A 17,252-nucleotide genomic window follows, 5' to 3' on the forward strand; every position below is an offset into this window, starting at 1 on the left:
CATATGGAGGAATTCAACTGAATCAGGATCCCTTGACACAATTCAGATCTCCTAAAACTCTCACATTTAACATATACCAAAAGAAGCTGGAAACTTTTTTGTGATTAGAAATAGGATCTCTAAAGAGTTTCAGTGACAATCATTCCTGCATTAAACTGATTTTTAACACTCTGTTCAAGGGAAGATCACAAATCCAAAAGAAAAAACATTATGACAATAGTTTCAATTATATTTCCAGTTGTTAAAAATTTACATATATATCATACCTGAAATGAACACATCAAAGTTTCATCCACACTCATCATTCCACCAGCATTGTCAAACTCGCCACAGTAATTTGGGGCTGAAAATAGGGTTACCAATTGTCGTTTAGCAAAAAATTCATATCCATCTTCCACCACCTGTCAAAGGAAATGTTAAAAATGAAAACTCAAAAAATCATATTTCCAACACTCATAAAGGAAAGGGGGAGAACCTGGTAGGTATAATGTCCACAGGGAGCTGGAATACCAAGCACATCTTTGATAACACTGTAATCAATTACAGAATTCTTAAATAAATGAGCAAAAACAAAAAGGAGACTGTGCTAAGATCCTTTTTCTTGTTTCACTTTTAAACTTACCATACTGAAATACTGAAAACATTTACTAAGTTGGGTTTAAGTCACACATATCATGCTCCTTTGTTAGCTGCTAATAAATTGAACTTTTATTAAAATGCTTTTCCTTATTGATTTAATGATTTCTAAATTCTGTTGTCAATTCCTAAGTGATTTAAATAATTTCAACTCTACAAATGAGAGGTACTAGCATTTTATATTTATTTACAATAGGAAGATTACCTTTTTTTTAAGTTTTAGGTGGATACAATATCTTAATTTTTATGTGGTGCTGAGGATTGAACCCAGTGCCTCACGCATACTAGGTGAGCACTCTAACACTTGAACCACAACCCCAGCCCAGAAGATTACCTTTTGAAGTCTATTTTAGATATCCTTCAACAAGCAAAATTGCACTACAATGTTTGCTAATATAAAAAAGAGCTCCAAAATAATTTACTTTTAAAAATAACTCCTACCTCAGTTTTAGGAACATGTTTCTGTTGATATTTACCGTATGATAAAATTTCAATATTATCCATTTCAATTAAAACTGTGGCCACCTCGGGCTGGAGCTGTGTCTTAGTGGTAGCATACTTGCCTGGCATGTGTGAGGCACTGGGTTCGATTCTCAGCACCACATTATAAAGAAAGAAAGAAAGAAAGAAAGAAAGAAAGAAAGAAAGAAAGAAAGAAAGAAAGAAAGAAAGAAAGAAAGATCTATCAACAACTAAAAAAATATTAAAAACTGTGGCCACCTCTTCTACCCCCAGCTCATAGTAATGCTTGGCACTCAGTACTATGTTTCTTAGTTGTTTGTTTATTCTTTCAAACACTTTTTTTAAAGCAAATGTGTGAAGTTTGTGTTATTTCTTATTATAAGCCTCAACTGTTGAAACAACATGACTAAAAACAAGCAGAACGGCAGGTGTAATGGCACATGCCTGTAATCTCACAGATAGGGAGAGAGGGAGGAGGACCTCAAGTTCAAGGCCAGCCTCATCAACTTAGCCAAACCCCCTCAAAATAAAAAATAAAAGGAAAGCTGGAGATGCAGCTTAGTGCTAGAGCACTCTTGGATTCAATCCCTCAGTACTGCCGAGAAAACAAAAACAAAACCAAAAACCAAGTAGAACAGGATTTGGGAAGTTTCTAGAAAACAGCAAACAAACTAGATAGCTCAATAACTTGAGCTTTAAAAATCATTACCTATATGTATTAAGACCACTGAATAAAAGCATACAATTGGAAAAATAATTATCAGTGGGGATTTTAGTGAGGAAAGTTATTAGAAAGTCTGCTCTGAAACCTAACAGAATGCTTAATTGTCAAAATTATAAATAGAATACTTACTGATAAAAGACAGTCAAAAGCCAAAAGGGAATTTCATTCAATAGAATGACAAGCAAAACATGTGATACACACACACACACACATATATATATAAATAACATACAGAGGAGAAGAAAACAGTCATTTTTGTTTATCACTTAGGATTACACAAAGAAAGAGAACTAGGCAAGCATCATGGGGATTAAAACCTAAAGAAAAAGAAAGTACTATAAACAGTATAGAATGAATTTAATAAATTTTGTTTTAATACATCGATAACAAGAAATCTTAAATATATTTGTAAATTTAAAAAACTCAGTAACCTCAAATGTGTCCAAGAAAGATTTTCATCTTTCCTCTCCATTTTCTTTCTTTTTTCTTGCAGTGCTTTGGATAGAACACATGGCCTCCACCATGCTATGCCAGTGCTCTACCAATGAGATATATTCCTAGCCAAGAAAGATTTTCCAAAATGCCTTTCGATCAATTTTTTAAAATTATTTTCAGTGATAGGTGGACATAATATCTTTATTTTATTTTTATGTGGTGCTGAGAATTGAACCTAGTACCTTGCGCATGCTAGGCGAGCACTCTGCCACTGAGCCACAACCCCAGCCCTGTTTTCGATCAATTTATTTTACACTAGTTATGTTTGGAAAACATGGGAATTTTTCTTACATAACAATGATTGTGTCACAGTTAATACAATGATCACATTCTGATATCCTTTTTTTTGGGGGGGTGGTGGTGGTGCAGAGCTAGGGATTGAACCCAGGGCCTTATGCATGTAAGGTAAGTACTCTACCAACTAAGCTATATCCCCAGCCCCACATTCTGATATCTAATATCCAGTCTAAAATCTAATTCTTCAATGTTTCATTTTTTATAGTGTAGTTTGTCATTATCAAAAACAATATCCACATAATTAAGGATAACATTTGACTATTGTCCATAATATATAAAGACCACATAAAAAAACTAGACATCATATAGAAAGCTTCAGCAAAGCACTGAAAATGTTGTTGGGGTTGCACTACACTGTGTACAAAAACATTCTTTTCAAACATTTCATGTAGGGCAAGATAAGGTTAACAGATCAACTATCAACTGTGAAATCTAGTACTGGCTCTGCTTCTCCTATTGCTTTCCTTATACTAAGTCACTTGAGCTTTTTTAGATGTTTCCTTGAAAATAAAATGAAAGGGCTGTATGAAGTTAACAAATAATAAAATATCCATGAGTCTTCTTTCATACCTGATGAGCTCGACAAATCAAGTCTAAATCATGACGATTCAGAAATTTACTGACTACATCAGCTCCAAAAGTAAAGGAAACACCACGATCATTTTCTCCCCAGCCTTGAACATCCTTATCTGGGTCAGACCACAGCAAATCACAGAGTAAACCTTTAGAGAACAATACAGTAATGAAAAATACAAGTTAGGATAAAGCATAACATTTCACTTCTACCCTAACAAAATGTTTTATTTCCTTAAATTAAAAAAAGACATGTTCTGTATTTTCTATAATAAACAAGGCAAATCACTTGTCCCCAAGGTACGCCCATCTGTCTTATAAAGCAACTATGCAAATATAATCTTGCCTAGTTTTTTAAGGTAGTACTTTCCACTACCACTATTTTCCACATATAGGAAATATGTATATAGCACACTCTGAGCACAACAATATATGAAAATCTGTGTATAGTTTTTCCACCTGAATAACCAGGTGATCAGCATCATTCCATAAATAGTTAGTTTATCCTTTCCTTAAGACATATATTGTGAGGGCTGGGGTTGTGGCTCAGTGGTAGAGTGCTTGCCTAGCATGTGTGAGGTACTGGGTTCAATCCTCAGCACCACATAAAAATAAATAAATAAAATAAAGGTATTGTGTTCAACTACAACTAATATATATATATATACACACACACACACACACACAACATATATTTTTTTAAATAAAAAAAGACAAACTGTGTTTCTGAGTATTGTGTTCTATTCCATTTGCATATTTTATCTAACCCTGAGTCACCAACACATTAAGGTTTTTAAATAAGTTGCTATATTTGATAGGGCTAATATACACTTGAGGCCTGGAGGACTTAAAAAAAAAAAAAGTGAAGGAACAAACTCGGATCAAACCCTTGACTCTAGTAATGTTCTGGGTCTAGCAAGAGTTCAGGACAAGGGCTGGGGATGTGGCTCAAGCGGTAGCGCGCTCGCCTGGCATGTGTGTGGCCCGGGTTCGATCCTCAGCATCACATACCAACAAAGATGTTGTTGTCCGCCGAGAACTAAAAAATAAATATTAAAAAAATTCTCTCTCTCTCTCCCTTTAAAAAAAAAAAGAGTTCAGGACAAAAATATTTATCTGGATATCTTCATGATAATAATACTAGTAGAAATCATAGGGGTGACTCAGATTACCTTTGGGAATATAAAGACTACTAAATGAAATCTTGAGGAATTCAAACATTAGGTAGGCAATAATAATTACTTAATGTTTGAATAATAATTATAATTATTATTTTTTACTAAGCTCTCACTATGATGTTTTAAGAAATCTAGCAGCACACAAAAACCTATGGGTTTTTAGTCTTTAGTTATGACTGATGATGACTCTTGAAAAACCACACACACTTCCAGTCTTCTATAATGCTTCTACATTCTAGTCTGTTTTCAAGGATGAAGCGGTGAGCAGAAAACCATTAAGAATTCATTAAATTATTAAGAATTCATAATTTCAGAGTGACAACAAAACTATACAAAATTAAAATACAGTTACTTAAGATTTGGGAAATGTGATAGTCTGTTGCCTAAAAAGTGAAACACAATAGTAACAATAAGAATCTAAAATTCTTTAGTCTGGCATGAGGACATATATCTGTAATGCTGGAAACTCTGAGAGGGTATAAGGCAGGATTGAAAGTTTGAGGCCAGCCTGGGCAACTTAGCAAGACCCTGTCTCAAAATAGAAATAAAAAAGGGTTGAACTACAGTTCAGTGGCAGAGTGCCTGTTCGTTCAAGCCTTAGTATTACTACCAAAACAACCAAACAAGAGAACCTGGAGTCAAGATTCAATGATTAATGAATAAGCACCACGATCAATTAGGATACTATTTCAAAGACTGTGTTAATTTATAAATTTAATTTCTGAAGCCTGCACAGAACACCAAAGATCAAAATAACCATTTTTCAGCATCTCAGAAATTTCCATTAAAATATACTGAAAATAGAATCTTAATGTCACTGATTTATATCTGAACTATAAAAAAGTATAAACAACTAAATATATATATTTATATTATATCTTATTTTAAAATGGCATTTTAAAATGTTATTTAAAGACAAAATTCTATTAGGGTTAGTCAAACATTCAATAATTATAATCAGAATCTGTGGTGACATTCAACACTTTTCTCTTTGATAAGTGATACAAGTAAGCTATTGATATATGTAGTGAAGTAACATTACAACATTCAGTGTTTGAGATGGCCTACTGATATCAGAGGACTGTACAACCATTTATAATGGCTAATGTGTAGTCGTGAACTGCATTTAGAGTGATACTATCAGGTTTTCAGTACACTGAACAAAACAATCCAATGATACTTCAAAATGAACAACTAAATACAAGTGAAGTCCAATTTAGAGGTTTAACCTTGTTTTACTCAGGTACTGAACAATGAATAATTTTTAATGCCTAGCTGTCTTCGAATCTCTAGGAAATTAACTTACTTGGTTACTATCCAGCTCAAACTTTCATCTCCCTTTTAAAAAATTACAAATAATCCTCATCAGAAAGTTTAGGACTTTTTTTTTTCCATATACAGTTATGTTCCTAATAGAATTCTGAGTCCCTCTCTTACCCCAATTTCCATGGTGAATATGTTTAAATTTGCTGAGAACTGATGAATCCAATAAGTGGAGATCTGATTACATAAATAATAATGGAATGATTAATAAAATAATTTTGTTTAAAAAAATGTCTTTGGCAGAAACAGGGAAAGGGCAGTTTTACTAATGTTAATATTTTTAATAGTAGTATAAAAGTATGATGTAATAAAATGATGTTTTGTCTTTGTTCCCATTTTGTCCTAGCACAGATCTCCCAAAACCCTTGCAATTTGAGTTATCTTTTGTTTTCTGTAACAAGGCCCTTCTGACTCTATGGTAATAAGATGATTCATAAAGGGGTTTCTAAAAAACTTCAGGATAAATGCTGTTCACCAGAAAGACCAAGCATGTGAGCACAGGGTTGGATTTCTTAGCCCTTTTCTTCTCTTACCACTTCAGGCCTGAAAATAAAGTTCTATTAAAAAGACTGTTGAACAACACAATTTGGGGAGCTTCTGGGTGGATGAACACGCTGACATGCCGGGAAGGAGACATGCTAGAAGTTGGGCTACCTGCCCACAATGTCTTTCCCTGTTTATCTCTTCCATTTGGCTGCTCCTCAGTTATAACCTTTATAATGAAGAAGCAAATATATCAGAAAAGGAGGATGTCCTGAATTCACCGATAGGTGGGTGTAAGTGTGGGTTACCTGAGGACTTCACATGCAGCTGTTGTCTGAAGTGGGGATAGTCTTGTGGAATGGAGCCCTTAACGTGTGGAATTTGTGCTAATTCTGGAAGTTAGCACCAGAAATTAACCAGACACCACTTGGTATTGAAGAACTTATTATGGTTTGAAAATCCACATGCATTAGAACATAAAGGTATTGATGTTCTAACCCATTATGTACTATCATCCCATTAAAAAAAATAATAAAATTGCTGGGCCTGGTGGTACATGCCTGTAATCTTAGCTATTCAGAACTTGAGGCAGAACTGTGATTCTCCCTATAGTATGCTGTTTTTAAGTCCTTTGAGTATAGACTGAGGATAGCTGGGTAAAATGGTGGTTCCATTCCCAGTTTTCCAAGGAATCTCCATACTGCTTCCCATATTGGCTGCATCAATTTGCAGTCCCACCAGCAATGTATGAATGTACCTTTTTCCTCACATCCTCACCAACATTTTTGTTATCTGTCTTCATAATAGCTACCATTCTGACTGGAGTGAGATGATTTCTTAGAGTAGTTTTGATTTGCATTTCTCTAATTGCTAAAGATGATGAACATTTTTTCATATATTTGTTGACTGTATATCCTCTTCTGAGAAGTGTCTGTTTAGATCCTTGGCCCATTTATTGATTAGGTTATTTGGTTTTTTGGTGCTTGGCTCACAATTCACAAAAGCTAAACTGTGGAACTAACCTAGATGCCCTTCAGTAGATGAATGGATTAAAAATGTGGCATATATACGCTATGGAATTTTACTCAGCAATAAAAGAGAATAAAATCATGGCATTTGCAGGTAAATTGATGGCACTGGAGAAGATAATGCTAAGGGAAGTTAGTCAATCCCCCAAAAAACAAACACCCAATGTTTTCTCTGATACAAGGAGGCTGATTCATAGTGGGGTAGGGAGAGGGAGCATGGGAGGAATAGACAAGCTCTAGATCAGTCAAAGGAGTGGAAGGGGTAGGAGGGGGCAGGGGGTTAGCAAGAATGGTGGAATGTGATGGACATCATTATCCAAAGTACATGTATGAAAACATGAATTGGTGTGAACATACTTTATATACAACCAGAGATATGAAAAATTGTGCTGTATGTAGTAAGAATTGTAATGCATTTTGTTGTCATTTATTTTTTAAAATCAATTAAAATTTTTTTAAAAATTGAAAAAATAAAAACTATAAATAAATAAATAAGAAAGTGAGGCAGGAGAATTCCAAGTCCTATAAATTATTCATTTTAAGTTTTTTAAGTGTCCTATATATAGGACAATGGGACATATTGGCTTAACCAAAAGTTCACAGGAGGAAGCAGAGGAATTTAACTACATTCAGTTCAGTGGCATTTTACAATACAAATGCCACGGTTAGATACTCAAATATGAGCAATGTTTTTTTTTAAAATTTATAGTTGTAGATGGATAGAATGCCTTTATTTTATTTGTTTATTTTTATGTGGTGCTAAAGATTGAACCCGGTGCCTCACACTTGCTAGGCAAGTGTTCTGCCACTGAGCTACAGCCCCAGCCCTGAGCAATGTTTTAAAACCAATAGAGATGTTAAAACTATGCCTATCATCTATTTATAAAGTTACACCAGGCTCATTTATTAATTCAGCATTTTATCATCAACTAGACTTATTTGCTTTTCCCCTACTTGACTCATTTTTCAATTTGACTTAAGAGTTGTTCTTAATGTTGGAATAATCAATAATTTACACAAAAATTTTTAATAAACTTCATATATAATTTTCAAAAAATCAACCATGTCTCTAGAGCTTTCAGGGCTCTAAAAGTTTGAATGAAATACAGATGATGCAAAAAATAACAAAGAAGGCAACTATCCTTGGCTAACTTTAACTAAAATCTTTGAATTAATAGGGATTTTTTGTATTTTATTTTTTTGGTACCAGGGATTGAACTCAGGAGTACTCGACCACTGAGCCACATTCCTCAGCCCTATTTTGTATTTTATTTGGGAACATGGTCTCACTGAGTTGCTTACCACCTCACTTTTGCTAAGGCTGACTTTGAACTCAAGATCCTCCATCTCAGGAACAATGGGATTACAGGTGTGTGCCACCATGCCCGGCAATTTAAAAGGTATGAATGAGGGAACTTAGAAAAGTAAGTGGAATCAACAGCAAGATCTTTTTTTGTGATACATTTGAAAGAACCACATTAAGGTTGCATAAAATTTTAAAAGTCATACATTTTGGGGAATGATTAATGAAAATACTCTGTAGTTAGCTTACTGACTATAAAAGTGGTCTCTATTATTTATTAAACCAATCCTACTTCCACTAAATATAATTAGGTTCAAATATGTCAACATTTTACACAAAACAAACTTCTTTACATATGTACCTGTATCAGGGACATCAGTGGGTCTCATAATTCTCCGAATCTGCTCCATAGATTGCAAGTCTGGTGATAGTCCTATAAATAAAAAGATGAAACATAATCCTGATGTAACAGAACATTATCATTAATTATGTTGTCTTCTCTATCTTTCCTACCAAGGAAATGAAGTTCTGTTTATTATATTTCAAAAAATTTCTCAAGGAAAGACCCCCTTTCTTTCCAACCATTCCTTGTCCTTTGTACAAAGACACTTAATTATAATCCTTCCTACCACTTGCCACTTTATGAACTATCTAATCTTAAACATTTTTACTCCCAAGTTAAAATGCCTCATTGGTTCCCTAAGAATCTTTCCTCACATCCCACTCTAACATGCTCATTATTTTCATGAAGGCAGGATCTGCTGACCAGAAGAATAAACAATAAAAAACTCATGAAAATATTTGTAGTATATAAACATAAGCTATTAATTCTCTCTGGTAGGCAATCCAAATGTCATCACAAAGAACAAAGCTAAACATTCACATTTCATACTGCTGTATTTCTATTCTTAGCTATACCAATGTGTAAGAACTATAATCCCTTAAATGTTTAATACCTACTGGAAAATATGTCTCAATATAATGAATTATGTTGTTAGAAAATAAACCATTTATTGCCTTAAGCCTAATCAAGTGCATTTGTCTTTTCAGCATTTTTCCAGTGTAACTCTTTCCATATAGTGATGAAAACAAATTTTCTCAATTCTTTTCTTTTTTTTTTTATATTTATTTTTTAGTTTTCGGTGTACACAACATCTTTATTTTATTTTAATGTGGTGCTGAGGATTGAACCCAGCGCCCCATGCATGCCAGGCAAGCGTGTTACCGCTTGAGCCACATCCCAGCCCCTCAATTATTTTCATTAAATTACTTCCCTATCCAAAATCTGATACTGTTATTAAACCATTTAACAAACTCCTTTGCTCAGTTTTCAAATCTCTAGTCTTATTTCATCATTCCCCAATGTGTATTTGACATTCTAATCAGGCACACATTCCCTAAACTAGACAACACACAGACTGTCTCAAGTCCTTTTCACTTCTCTAAAGTCTATTTACCCTCTAAAACTCATGCCTCCATAAACACGTGCCCTACACTTTTCTCCCTTTTCTGGTTTCTCATAATAATGTACTGTCTCTAGAAGTACTGATGTTATTAAATCATTTATTACTTAATGTTTCTTAAATATATTTTATCAATAGATCTTAAAATTCTTCAAGATGATCCATTACACATCTACCTAAGCACTAGTCATGTTAGTTATTCCAATGAATTTTTACAAATTCAAATCATATAAAATAACTTACATTCTACCAAGAAATTAATTTTAGGACAAGGAGACACATTGCACAAAGCTGCACTTTTAATATGTAAAAATTAAGTTCAATTACTTTTGGATTCTGATGAAAGGTATTTACATAGGCAAGAAAATAATGATCACCTAATTTTACTGACAGACGGGGATGCAGCTCACTTGTAGAGCACTTGCCCAACATGTATAAAGCTGCAGGTTTGATCCTGAGCACCACAAAACAAATAGAGGCAAAGACAAGACATTTAAAAACTAAACCAAACAAACAAACAAAAACCACAACTTCTAGTTATCCTTTTTTTATATGAGAAATTTTTTAAAGAATTAAAATTTCATTACTCATACATATCACAAATTTCCAATTGTTTTAGCTATGCTTAATACAGTTTTAATTGCTTCCGTTTTCACATAAGTACTACTTTGTTCCCCCATAGCATTCTAATTATTATAGGTCTTTTCTGAGTTAGGGAACAATAAGGAAAACTCCTAAGGCAAATTTATTACTCTACCTCCATGGCAACAGAAGATCTTCTCATCCACAATGGCAGCTATAGGCAGACAGTTAAAACAATCAGTGAAGGTCTTCCACAATTTAATATTAAACCTTCGTTTGCCTGTAAAAAGAACAAGCAAATAAATTAAAAAATCTAAAAGATTTTCCCATAATGATTTCAATTTTCTCTTTTGCTTAACCAGCACTTTCCCCCTAGATGTACAAGTTACATAAAAATAAGTTTGATGAGCTGAGAATGTAGCTCAGTGGCAGAACACTTGTATACTACATGTGAGGCCCTGAGTTTCAACCCAAGCACTGCAAAGCCAGAAAAAAAAAAAAAAAAAAGAGTAGTAAGTTTAACACTTCAAAAAAGGTAACAAATATATTAAACACTAGCACCTTCAGTAAAGTTACAAAGACTTGCAAGATTTTGTTGGGTGTTTTATGAAACAAACACATCAAACAATTTTTGTCTTTTAAGATCACTATAATTTCAGAAGTTCAGAAATAGTCTAATAGGTATTGGTTCATCTTTTTCCTTCAACTTTAGCACTAAATACCTAGCCAAGTGAGTAAGCAGAAGTGAAAGGGGGTCCATTTTTAACTCTAATGCATTGAGGAAAAGTATAAACTTACTGCCAAAAAAGAAAAATTTACAAGTGCTTAACTTGGTATTCACTTTTGAGTGAATTACATCTTGGCACTATAGCAAGTGCAACAACATAAAGGCTATAATTTTCCTATAGCCTAGCTTAAATAGCTACAACAAAGATGACCTCAAGTGCATGTTCACCTTTTTAAGACTTACTTGATTTTCCTGATTTGGCTTTAAGTTCAACTACCAGGAAAGGGATGAAAGACACAGGTACTAATCTCCTATGTTTTTAGGCTACAGCCTATCTCTTAATGAGTAAGTGTAACTCCAAGCACTGTTTACAAGCTGTCTCCCATGCATTATTCCATTTGATGTCACTTTTATCATCAAGAATATTCATACCTCTATTTTCTTTTAAGAATACACCTATATACTTCTAATCCTTAGGAAGCTTGAAGAAGATGTGATTTCATGTTCTTAACCTACTTCCCTTCTACAGGTCCGCTTTCAACAAGTCAAACCACCCATTACATTATATAACTAAAAATATAATATAAAACCAAATACAGAATCATTCCCATTAGAACATAAGCTCCATGAAAATAGGTTATCTGTCTGATGTACTGCTATATCCCCAGTGTTCAGAACTGACTGGTGTGTGTGTAGTGTGTGTATGTGTTCACATGTATACACACATATATACTGTCCTCAAACACTTGTGAAATCATTACATAAATCAAGGAGATACGAGTTTAATTAGACTCTACCATATTTAAAGATGGAAAAAAACAAGAGTAGATTCTAATGGGGAATGCTACAATTAAAAAAAAGAATAAATTCAATTAGAAAATTACCATAATTGATTCTAAATTGTAATTAACCAAACATACTCACTCCCAGTCAATCTAACAAAACTAACAGACAAAATTTGAATATAGTAGGGTAATATAATAATAATACTTGGAAATACTACTACAGAACGTAAATCAATTATTTCCTACTGATGAAAAAGAGCATAATAAAATAAGAATACCCCAGAGTATTCAGTATCTTTCTGGGTTTGTAAATATAGATTAAAATTCTAATAATAAAATTTGACCTTTTTTTTTTTCTGTGGGGGGAGGATTAACAGGAACTAAACCCAGAGGAACTTCATCACTGAACTATATTCTCAACCCTTTTTATTTACTTTTTCTTTTGAGACTGGGTTCCACTAAGTTGCTTAGGGTCTATGTTGCAGAGTCTGGCCTTGAACTTGTGATCCTCCTGCCTCAGCCACTGGATGTGCTGGGATTACAGGCATGCACCACTATGCCTGCATAAACTTTTGACTTTTAAATAGTTTCACAGAATGTCTCAATAGTTCTTGTGACACAGTGCTAATGAGAGCTTTGGTCATATCACAAGAATACTGTGAGCTAAAAACTTCTGGACGTTAGAAAACCTGAAGCCACTACTGATACAGACCTGTTTCACTTGGATACCTTACTAGGTAAACTAATTATTAAAACAGGGCCTTTTCACCTAAGGAAACTACAGTCAATCTGAAACAACATGACCAAGGAGATCTCAAGAAACTAATTTCATTAGTAATATGGTTCCCAGTTTCAGGTTTCCTTTCTTAGGCCTTTGTTTTTTAGTTTTAAAAAAACTTTGAACTGGAGGAATTCCTTTGATCTGGAAAATTATTAAGAAGATGTTTCTATTAATTACTTTTCTTTCATGTTTTTTTATTTGTTTTTTAAACAGTTTGTATTACAATTTACTTAATAATCCAGGAATTTTGCAGCTATCAGTAGTTCCAGGGAAATTTTGGGTGCATTTGGGAATTTAGGAACCTTGGTGGAGCAGTTAATGTAGCAAACCTTGTAAGTAAAATACATGTATACTTTTGATAGCACATGAAAAGCATTCTCTCTAAAACTGAATGCACTGGTTTTATTTTTGGAAAAATGACCTGGGCTACTCAACATGGCTTTAATTGTTCCTGATGTTAATGCACTGTTTTTTGTTTTTAAATAAATTCATGACCATCAGAAGATATCAATCTGACATGTATGGCATCAGGACCTTCACAGCCACCAGAGGTTCTCTCCTCTTTATCCATTTTGTTCTTACAAAATTTTACTTTGGTTCCCTAGGAACTTTAGTGTTTCTTTTTAACCCTGTGGCCACTATAAATAACCCTGTGTCATCCCACCACCATGCGCCTCCCCCTGCCCCCGCCACCACCACCATAGCCCCTACCCCAGCTGCCTGACCCTTTCTCTATCAATTTCTTTTCTAAGTTTTTATTTTTACTTACATTCATCATAGAATCCATAAATGCGATTGATGCTAGCACATTCATGATTTCCTCTTAAGAGAAAGAAGTTCTCTGGATATTTGATTTTATAAGCCAATAGCAAACAAATGGTTTCCAAAGACTGCTTTCCTCTGTCCACATAATCTCCTAAGAAAAGATAGTTGGCTTCTGGTGGGAAACCTCCATATTCAAATAGTCTCAGTAAATCTGTATACTGTCCATGAATATCTCCTAAAAAACAGAAAAAGTTAGTTTTAGAAAAACTGATTACTGTCACAAGCAGCTTCTATAAAACAGTTTTCAAACTCTTATGCGATCCCCTCCCCTTAAGCAAGTAACTTGTGACTTACTGAGGGAGGCCTCTGGTCAATAGTTCATTTGAAACTGAGGCCCTCAGTCTATCAGCCTATAAAAAACTGAATCCTCTCACTGTTGAACCTTGACAATCCTTATCCCAGAACTAGAGGACTAGCAAAGCTGTGCCAATTCCTGACCTACAGAAACTGTGGGATGTTAATATTGTAAGCCACAAACTTTGGGGGCAACTTTTTCATATATAACTGATAATATAGTTACTCTTACTATATAATACTTTTACTTTGATCTAATAGTAAGAACTAAGAAATACATAGTATAAATAACTTCTAATACCTTTAAGTTATTTTTACATTAAAAATACTTTTGAAAGAGTACCTTTAAAAAGTACAGGTGGTACCTGACTAATGATGGTTTTACTTATAATTTTATGATGCTGCAAAAGCAATATCAGTTAGTAGAAAACATACTTTTCATAGGCTAGTGAATACTCTTTGGAGATGGCAGGCAGCAGCAATAAGTTGCAGCTCCCAGTTGTTGGCCATGCAATAAGGGTAACAACTTATATTTCACAGCATACTGTGTTGTTAAGCTTTGATGTTCAGTAGGTTAGGTGTATAAATGTATTTTTAGTTCATACTTCTTTTTGGAGGGGACTGAACTCAGCGGCACTCAACCAAAGCCCTATTTTGTATTTTATTTAGAGATAGGGTCTCATTGAGTTGCTTAACACCTTGCTTTTGATGAGGCTGGCTTTGAACTCATGATCTTCCTGCCTCAGCCTCCTAAACTGCTGGGATTATAGGCCTGCACCACCAGACCCAGCATAAATGTATCTTTAAGTTAAGATGTTTCAATTTATCATGGGTTTATTGGGACATAACCCTATCATAAATTGAGGAACATAATAAAACATTTTGTTTTAATATTTACTTTTTTTTGGGTGGACACAACATCTTTATTTGTATGTGGTGCTGAGGATAGAACCCAGCGCCGCATGCATGCCAGGCAAGTGCTCTACCGTTTGAGCCACATCCCCAACCCCATAATAATAAATCATTTTAAGATCATCTATAAATAATTACATTTGCTTCACTTAAATTCATAAAAGGGATCGATCATTTCTAGAGAATTCTAAATGTCTACCTCTTACAGGTATTACTCTAAGCTAATTAATTTATTCAATTAATACAAATATCTCTTATTTGCTGGGCACTATACAAAGTAATATCAGGTGCATGATTTAATATAAAACACACAAAGAAAGAGAATAAAAATCATTTAAGGAGCATATTAAGTATCTACAAGTTACACAATACAAAAATAGATTAAAAAATATGCCGGAGAGAATTTTTTTGCATACAGCAAACTATCCGTGTTTGAGCAAAAGCATGTAAGCCTATGAAAACAATGTCATATATACTAATAACCACTTCAAAGAATACTTGCATTATATAAGCAAAAGCCAGTATGATACAGTATTTAAACAACTTCCTTCTGCTACATGAAAGATAGAAAAATGTTACTTTCCATCCAAAAATTTTTCTGGTTGTTAACAACAAGATCACTAGACTTAAGCTCATAACTTTATGCTTTTGGCCAAAAGACACTGAACAAATACAATATATAAAGTAATATAATCTGCAAAATAAATTTAAACACACAAAAAATTAGAAGACCATGGATACTGGTCTGTATTGATCCTCTAAATTCTATAGTAGTGTACTGGAATGCCATTTCTCCATATCTTTGACAACATTAAATATCAATCTTTGACCTTTTTTTTTTGTAATCTGATTGGAATAAGAGACTTGCTTCATTTATTTTTAATTTTTTAGTGGTACTGGGGATTGAACCCAGGTCCTTGAGTATACTAGGCAGGGGCTCTACCACTAAGTTACATCCCCAGCCCTTTTTATTTATTTATTTTTAATTTATTTTTTTTTAGTTTTCAGCAGACACAACATCTTTGTTGGTATGTGGTGCTGAGGATCGAACCCTGGCCGCACGCATGCCAGGCGAGCATGCTACCGCTTGAGCCACATCTCCAGCCCCCCTTTTTATTTTTGACAGGTCTAGCTAAGTTGCCCAGACTAGCCTTGGCCCTAGCCTCCCAAGTAACATGGGCCTCCTTGTCTGATTGGGACTTGTTTTAAATTGCATTTCACTGATTATTAGTTAAGCGGGGTGAGGACTTTGCCTAGTGGCCATTTTATTATTTCTAAGATTGGCCTCTTCGTATCTTTTGTTCTTATTATACTGTTGTTTTCTTACTTCTAAGGACTCTTTATTTGTTATGATTTCTGGAACCTTTTTTTTCTGTTGTAATACTACAAATATTTTGTTGTCTATAACATAATTTTATGAAAGTTTCAATTTTATAATTGAAAATATAAGTTTCAATATAAATATGGGAAGAAAAACATGATTTGAAAGACTTGCTTTCAACTTTATCCATTTACATACCACAAATTTTCAGTGGTGCTTCCAACTCCAAAAGAATAGGCTGGCTGAGGAAGATTTCACGAGACTTGATACATAAGCCCCGGACTTCTGCTTCAGTCATCTGCACAATCTTTCCTGGACGACATCCTCGTACTGATAAACAATGAATACATGGTCAGTTTTCTAAAGTGTATACATAAAATAATAATCCTGGAAAAAAAAATTATGACCCTATTTTGAGGTTCAGAAGAGTCACACAGGAGCTAACTACCCCACTGGTGTCCTATGGCTAATGAGAAGGTTATTCTATAATTTCTGGCTTCTATCTCCAATGTTGCTAGATCCAGTAAAGTTCCTCAAGTCTGTTGCCAATGAAATATAATCCTCTTCTTTGCTCTTCAGTGGCCAACTTGAGGTCTAGCAGCCCAAGAGACCTAAAAGGTTTCAGAGAAAGCACTCCCAAAGGTTTGGCCTATTTGCTTATTAAAACAAGTCCTGCATCTAGTAGGAGGCAAGAATAGCATCACTAAGAACTTAGTAGCTATAAGGAAAGGGAGATTAAAAGTTACTGTAAATGATTTAGCTTCACTTACTTTCTTGAAATATTATCAGCCACCAAGAATTTTAGCAAGCACTACTTCCATTTGATGATTAAAAAGCATAAAATGTGCCAGATTGTTCATTAAATTTTATTATCATATTCATAATAAGATTATATTAAGACCTCTAAAAGGCTATTTACATGAAGTAAAGCATTTTTTCACGAGTAAGCAAAATAGTATGATTTCTAGTAAGTTCTGCAGTGATAGAATGGTACATACAGAGGGTAGTTATTTGCCCTACTGTACCAAACTTGTAATCATTCCCTTTTATATTCATCTCT

General features: G+C 34.0%; 1 protein-coding gene and 1 pseudogene across 2 annotated transcripts in view; both read right to left on the bottom strand.

Moving 5' to 3' along the window:
* Positions 1 to 17,252, bottom strand: part of Ppp1cb (protein phosphatase 1 catalytic subunit beta) — a 41,583-nt gene that overhangs the window by 4,141 nt on the left and 20,190 nt on the right. For both annotated transcript variants that reach the window (XM_078029465.1, XM_078029466.1), the window contains exons 3-8: positions 16,391 to 16,522; positions 13,610 to 13,840; positions 10,723 to 10,827; positions 8,864 to 8,935; positions 3,185 to 3,336; positions 267 to 401 (exon numbers count right to left, since the gene is read on the bottom strand). In XM_078029465.1, coding sequence (XP_077885591.1) covers positions 267 to 401; positions 3,185 to 3,336; positions 8,864 to 8,935; positions 10,723 to 10,827; positions 13,610 to 13,840; positions 16,391 to 16,522 — 827 coding nt within the window. The remainder of the gene's footprint in view (positions 1 to 266; positions 402 to 3,184; positions 3,337 to 8,863; positions 8,936 to 10,722; positions 10,828 to 13,609; positions 13,841 to 16,390; positions 16,523 to 17,252) is intronic.
* Positions 10,848 to 13,507, bottom strand: LOC120885079 (elongin-C pseudogene; annotated as a pseudogene).

The sequence above is a fragment of the Ictidomys tridecemlineatus genome, chromosome 12 (genome assembly GCF_052094955.1).
Source record: "Ictidomys tridecemlineatus isolate mIctTri1 chromosome 12, mIctTri1.hap1, whole genome shotgun sequence".
NCBI classification, from domain to species: Eukaryota; Metazoa; Chordata; class Mammalia; order Rodentia; family Sciuridae; genus Ictidomys; species Ictidomys tridecemlineatus.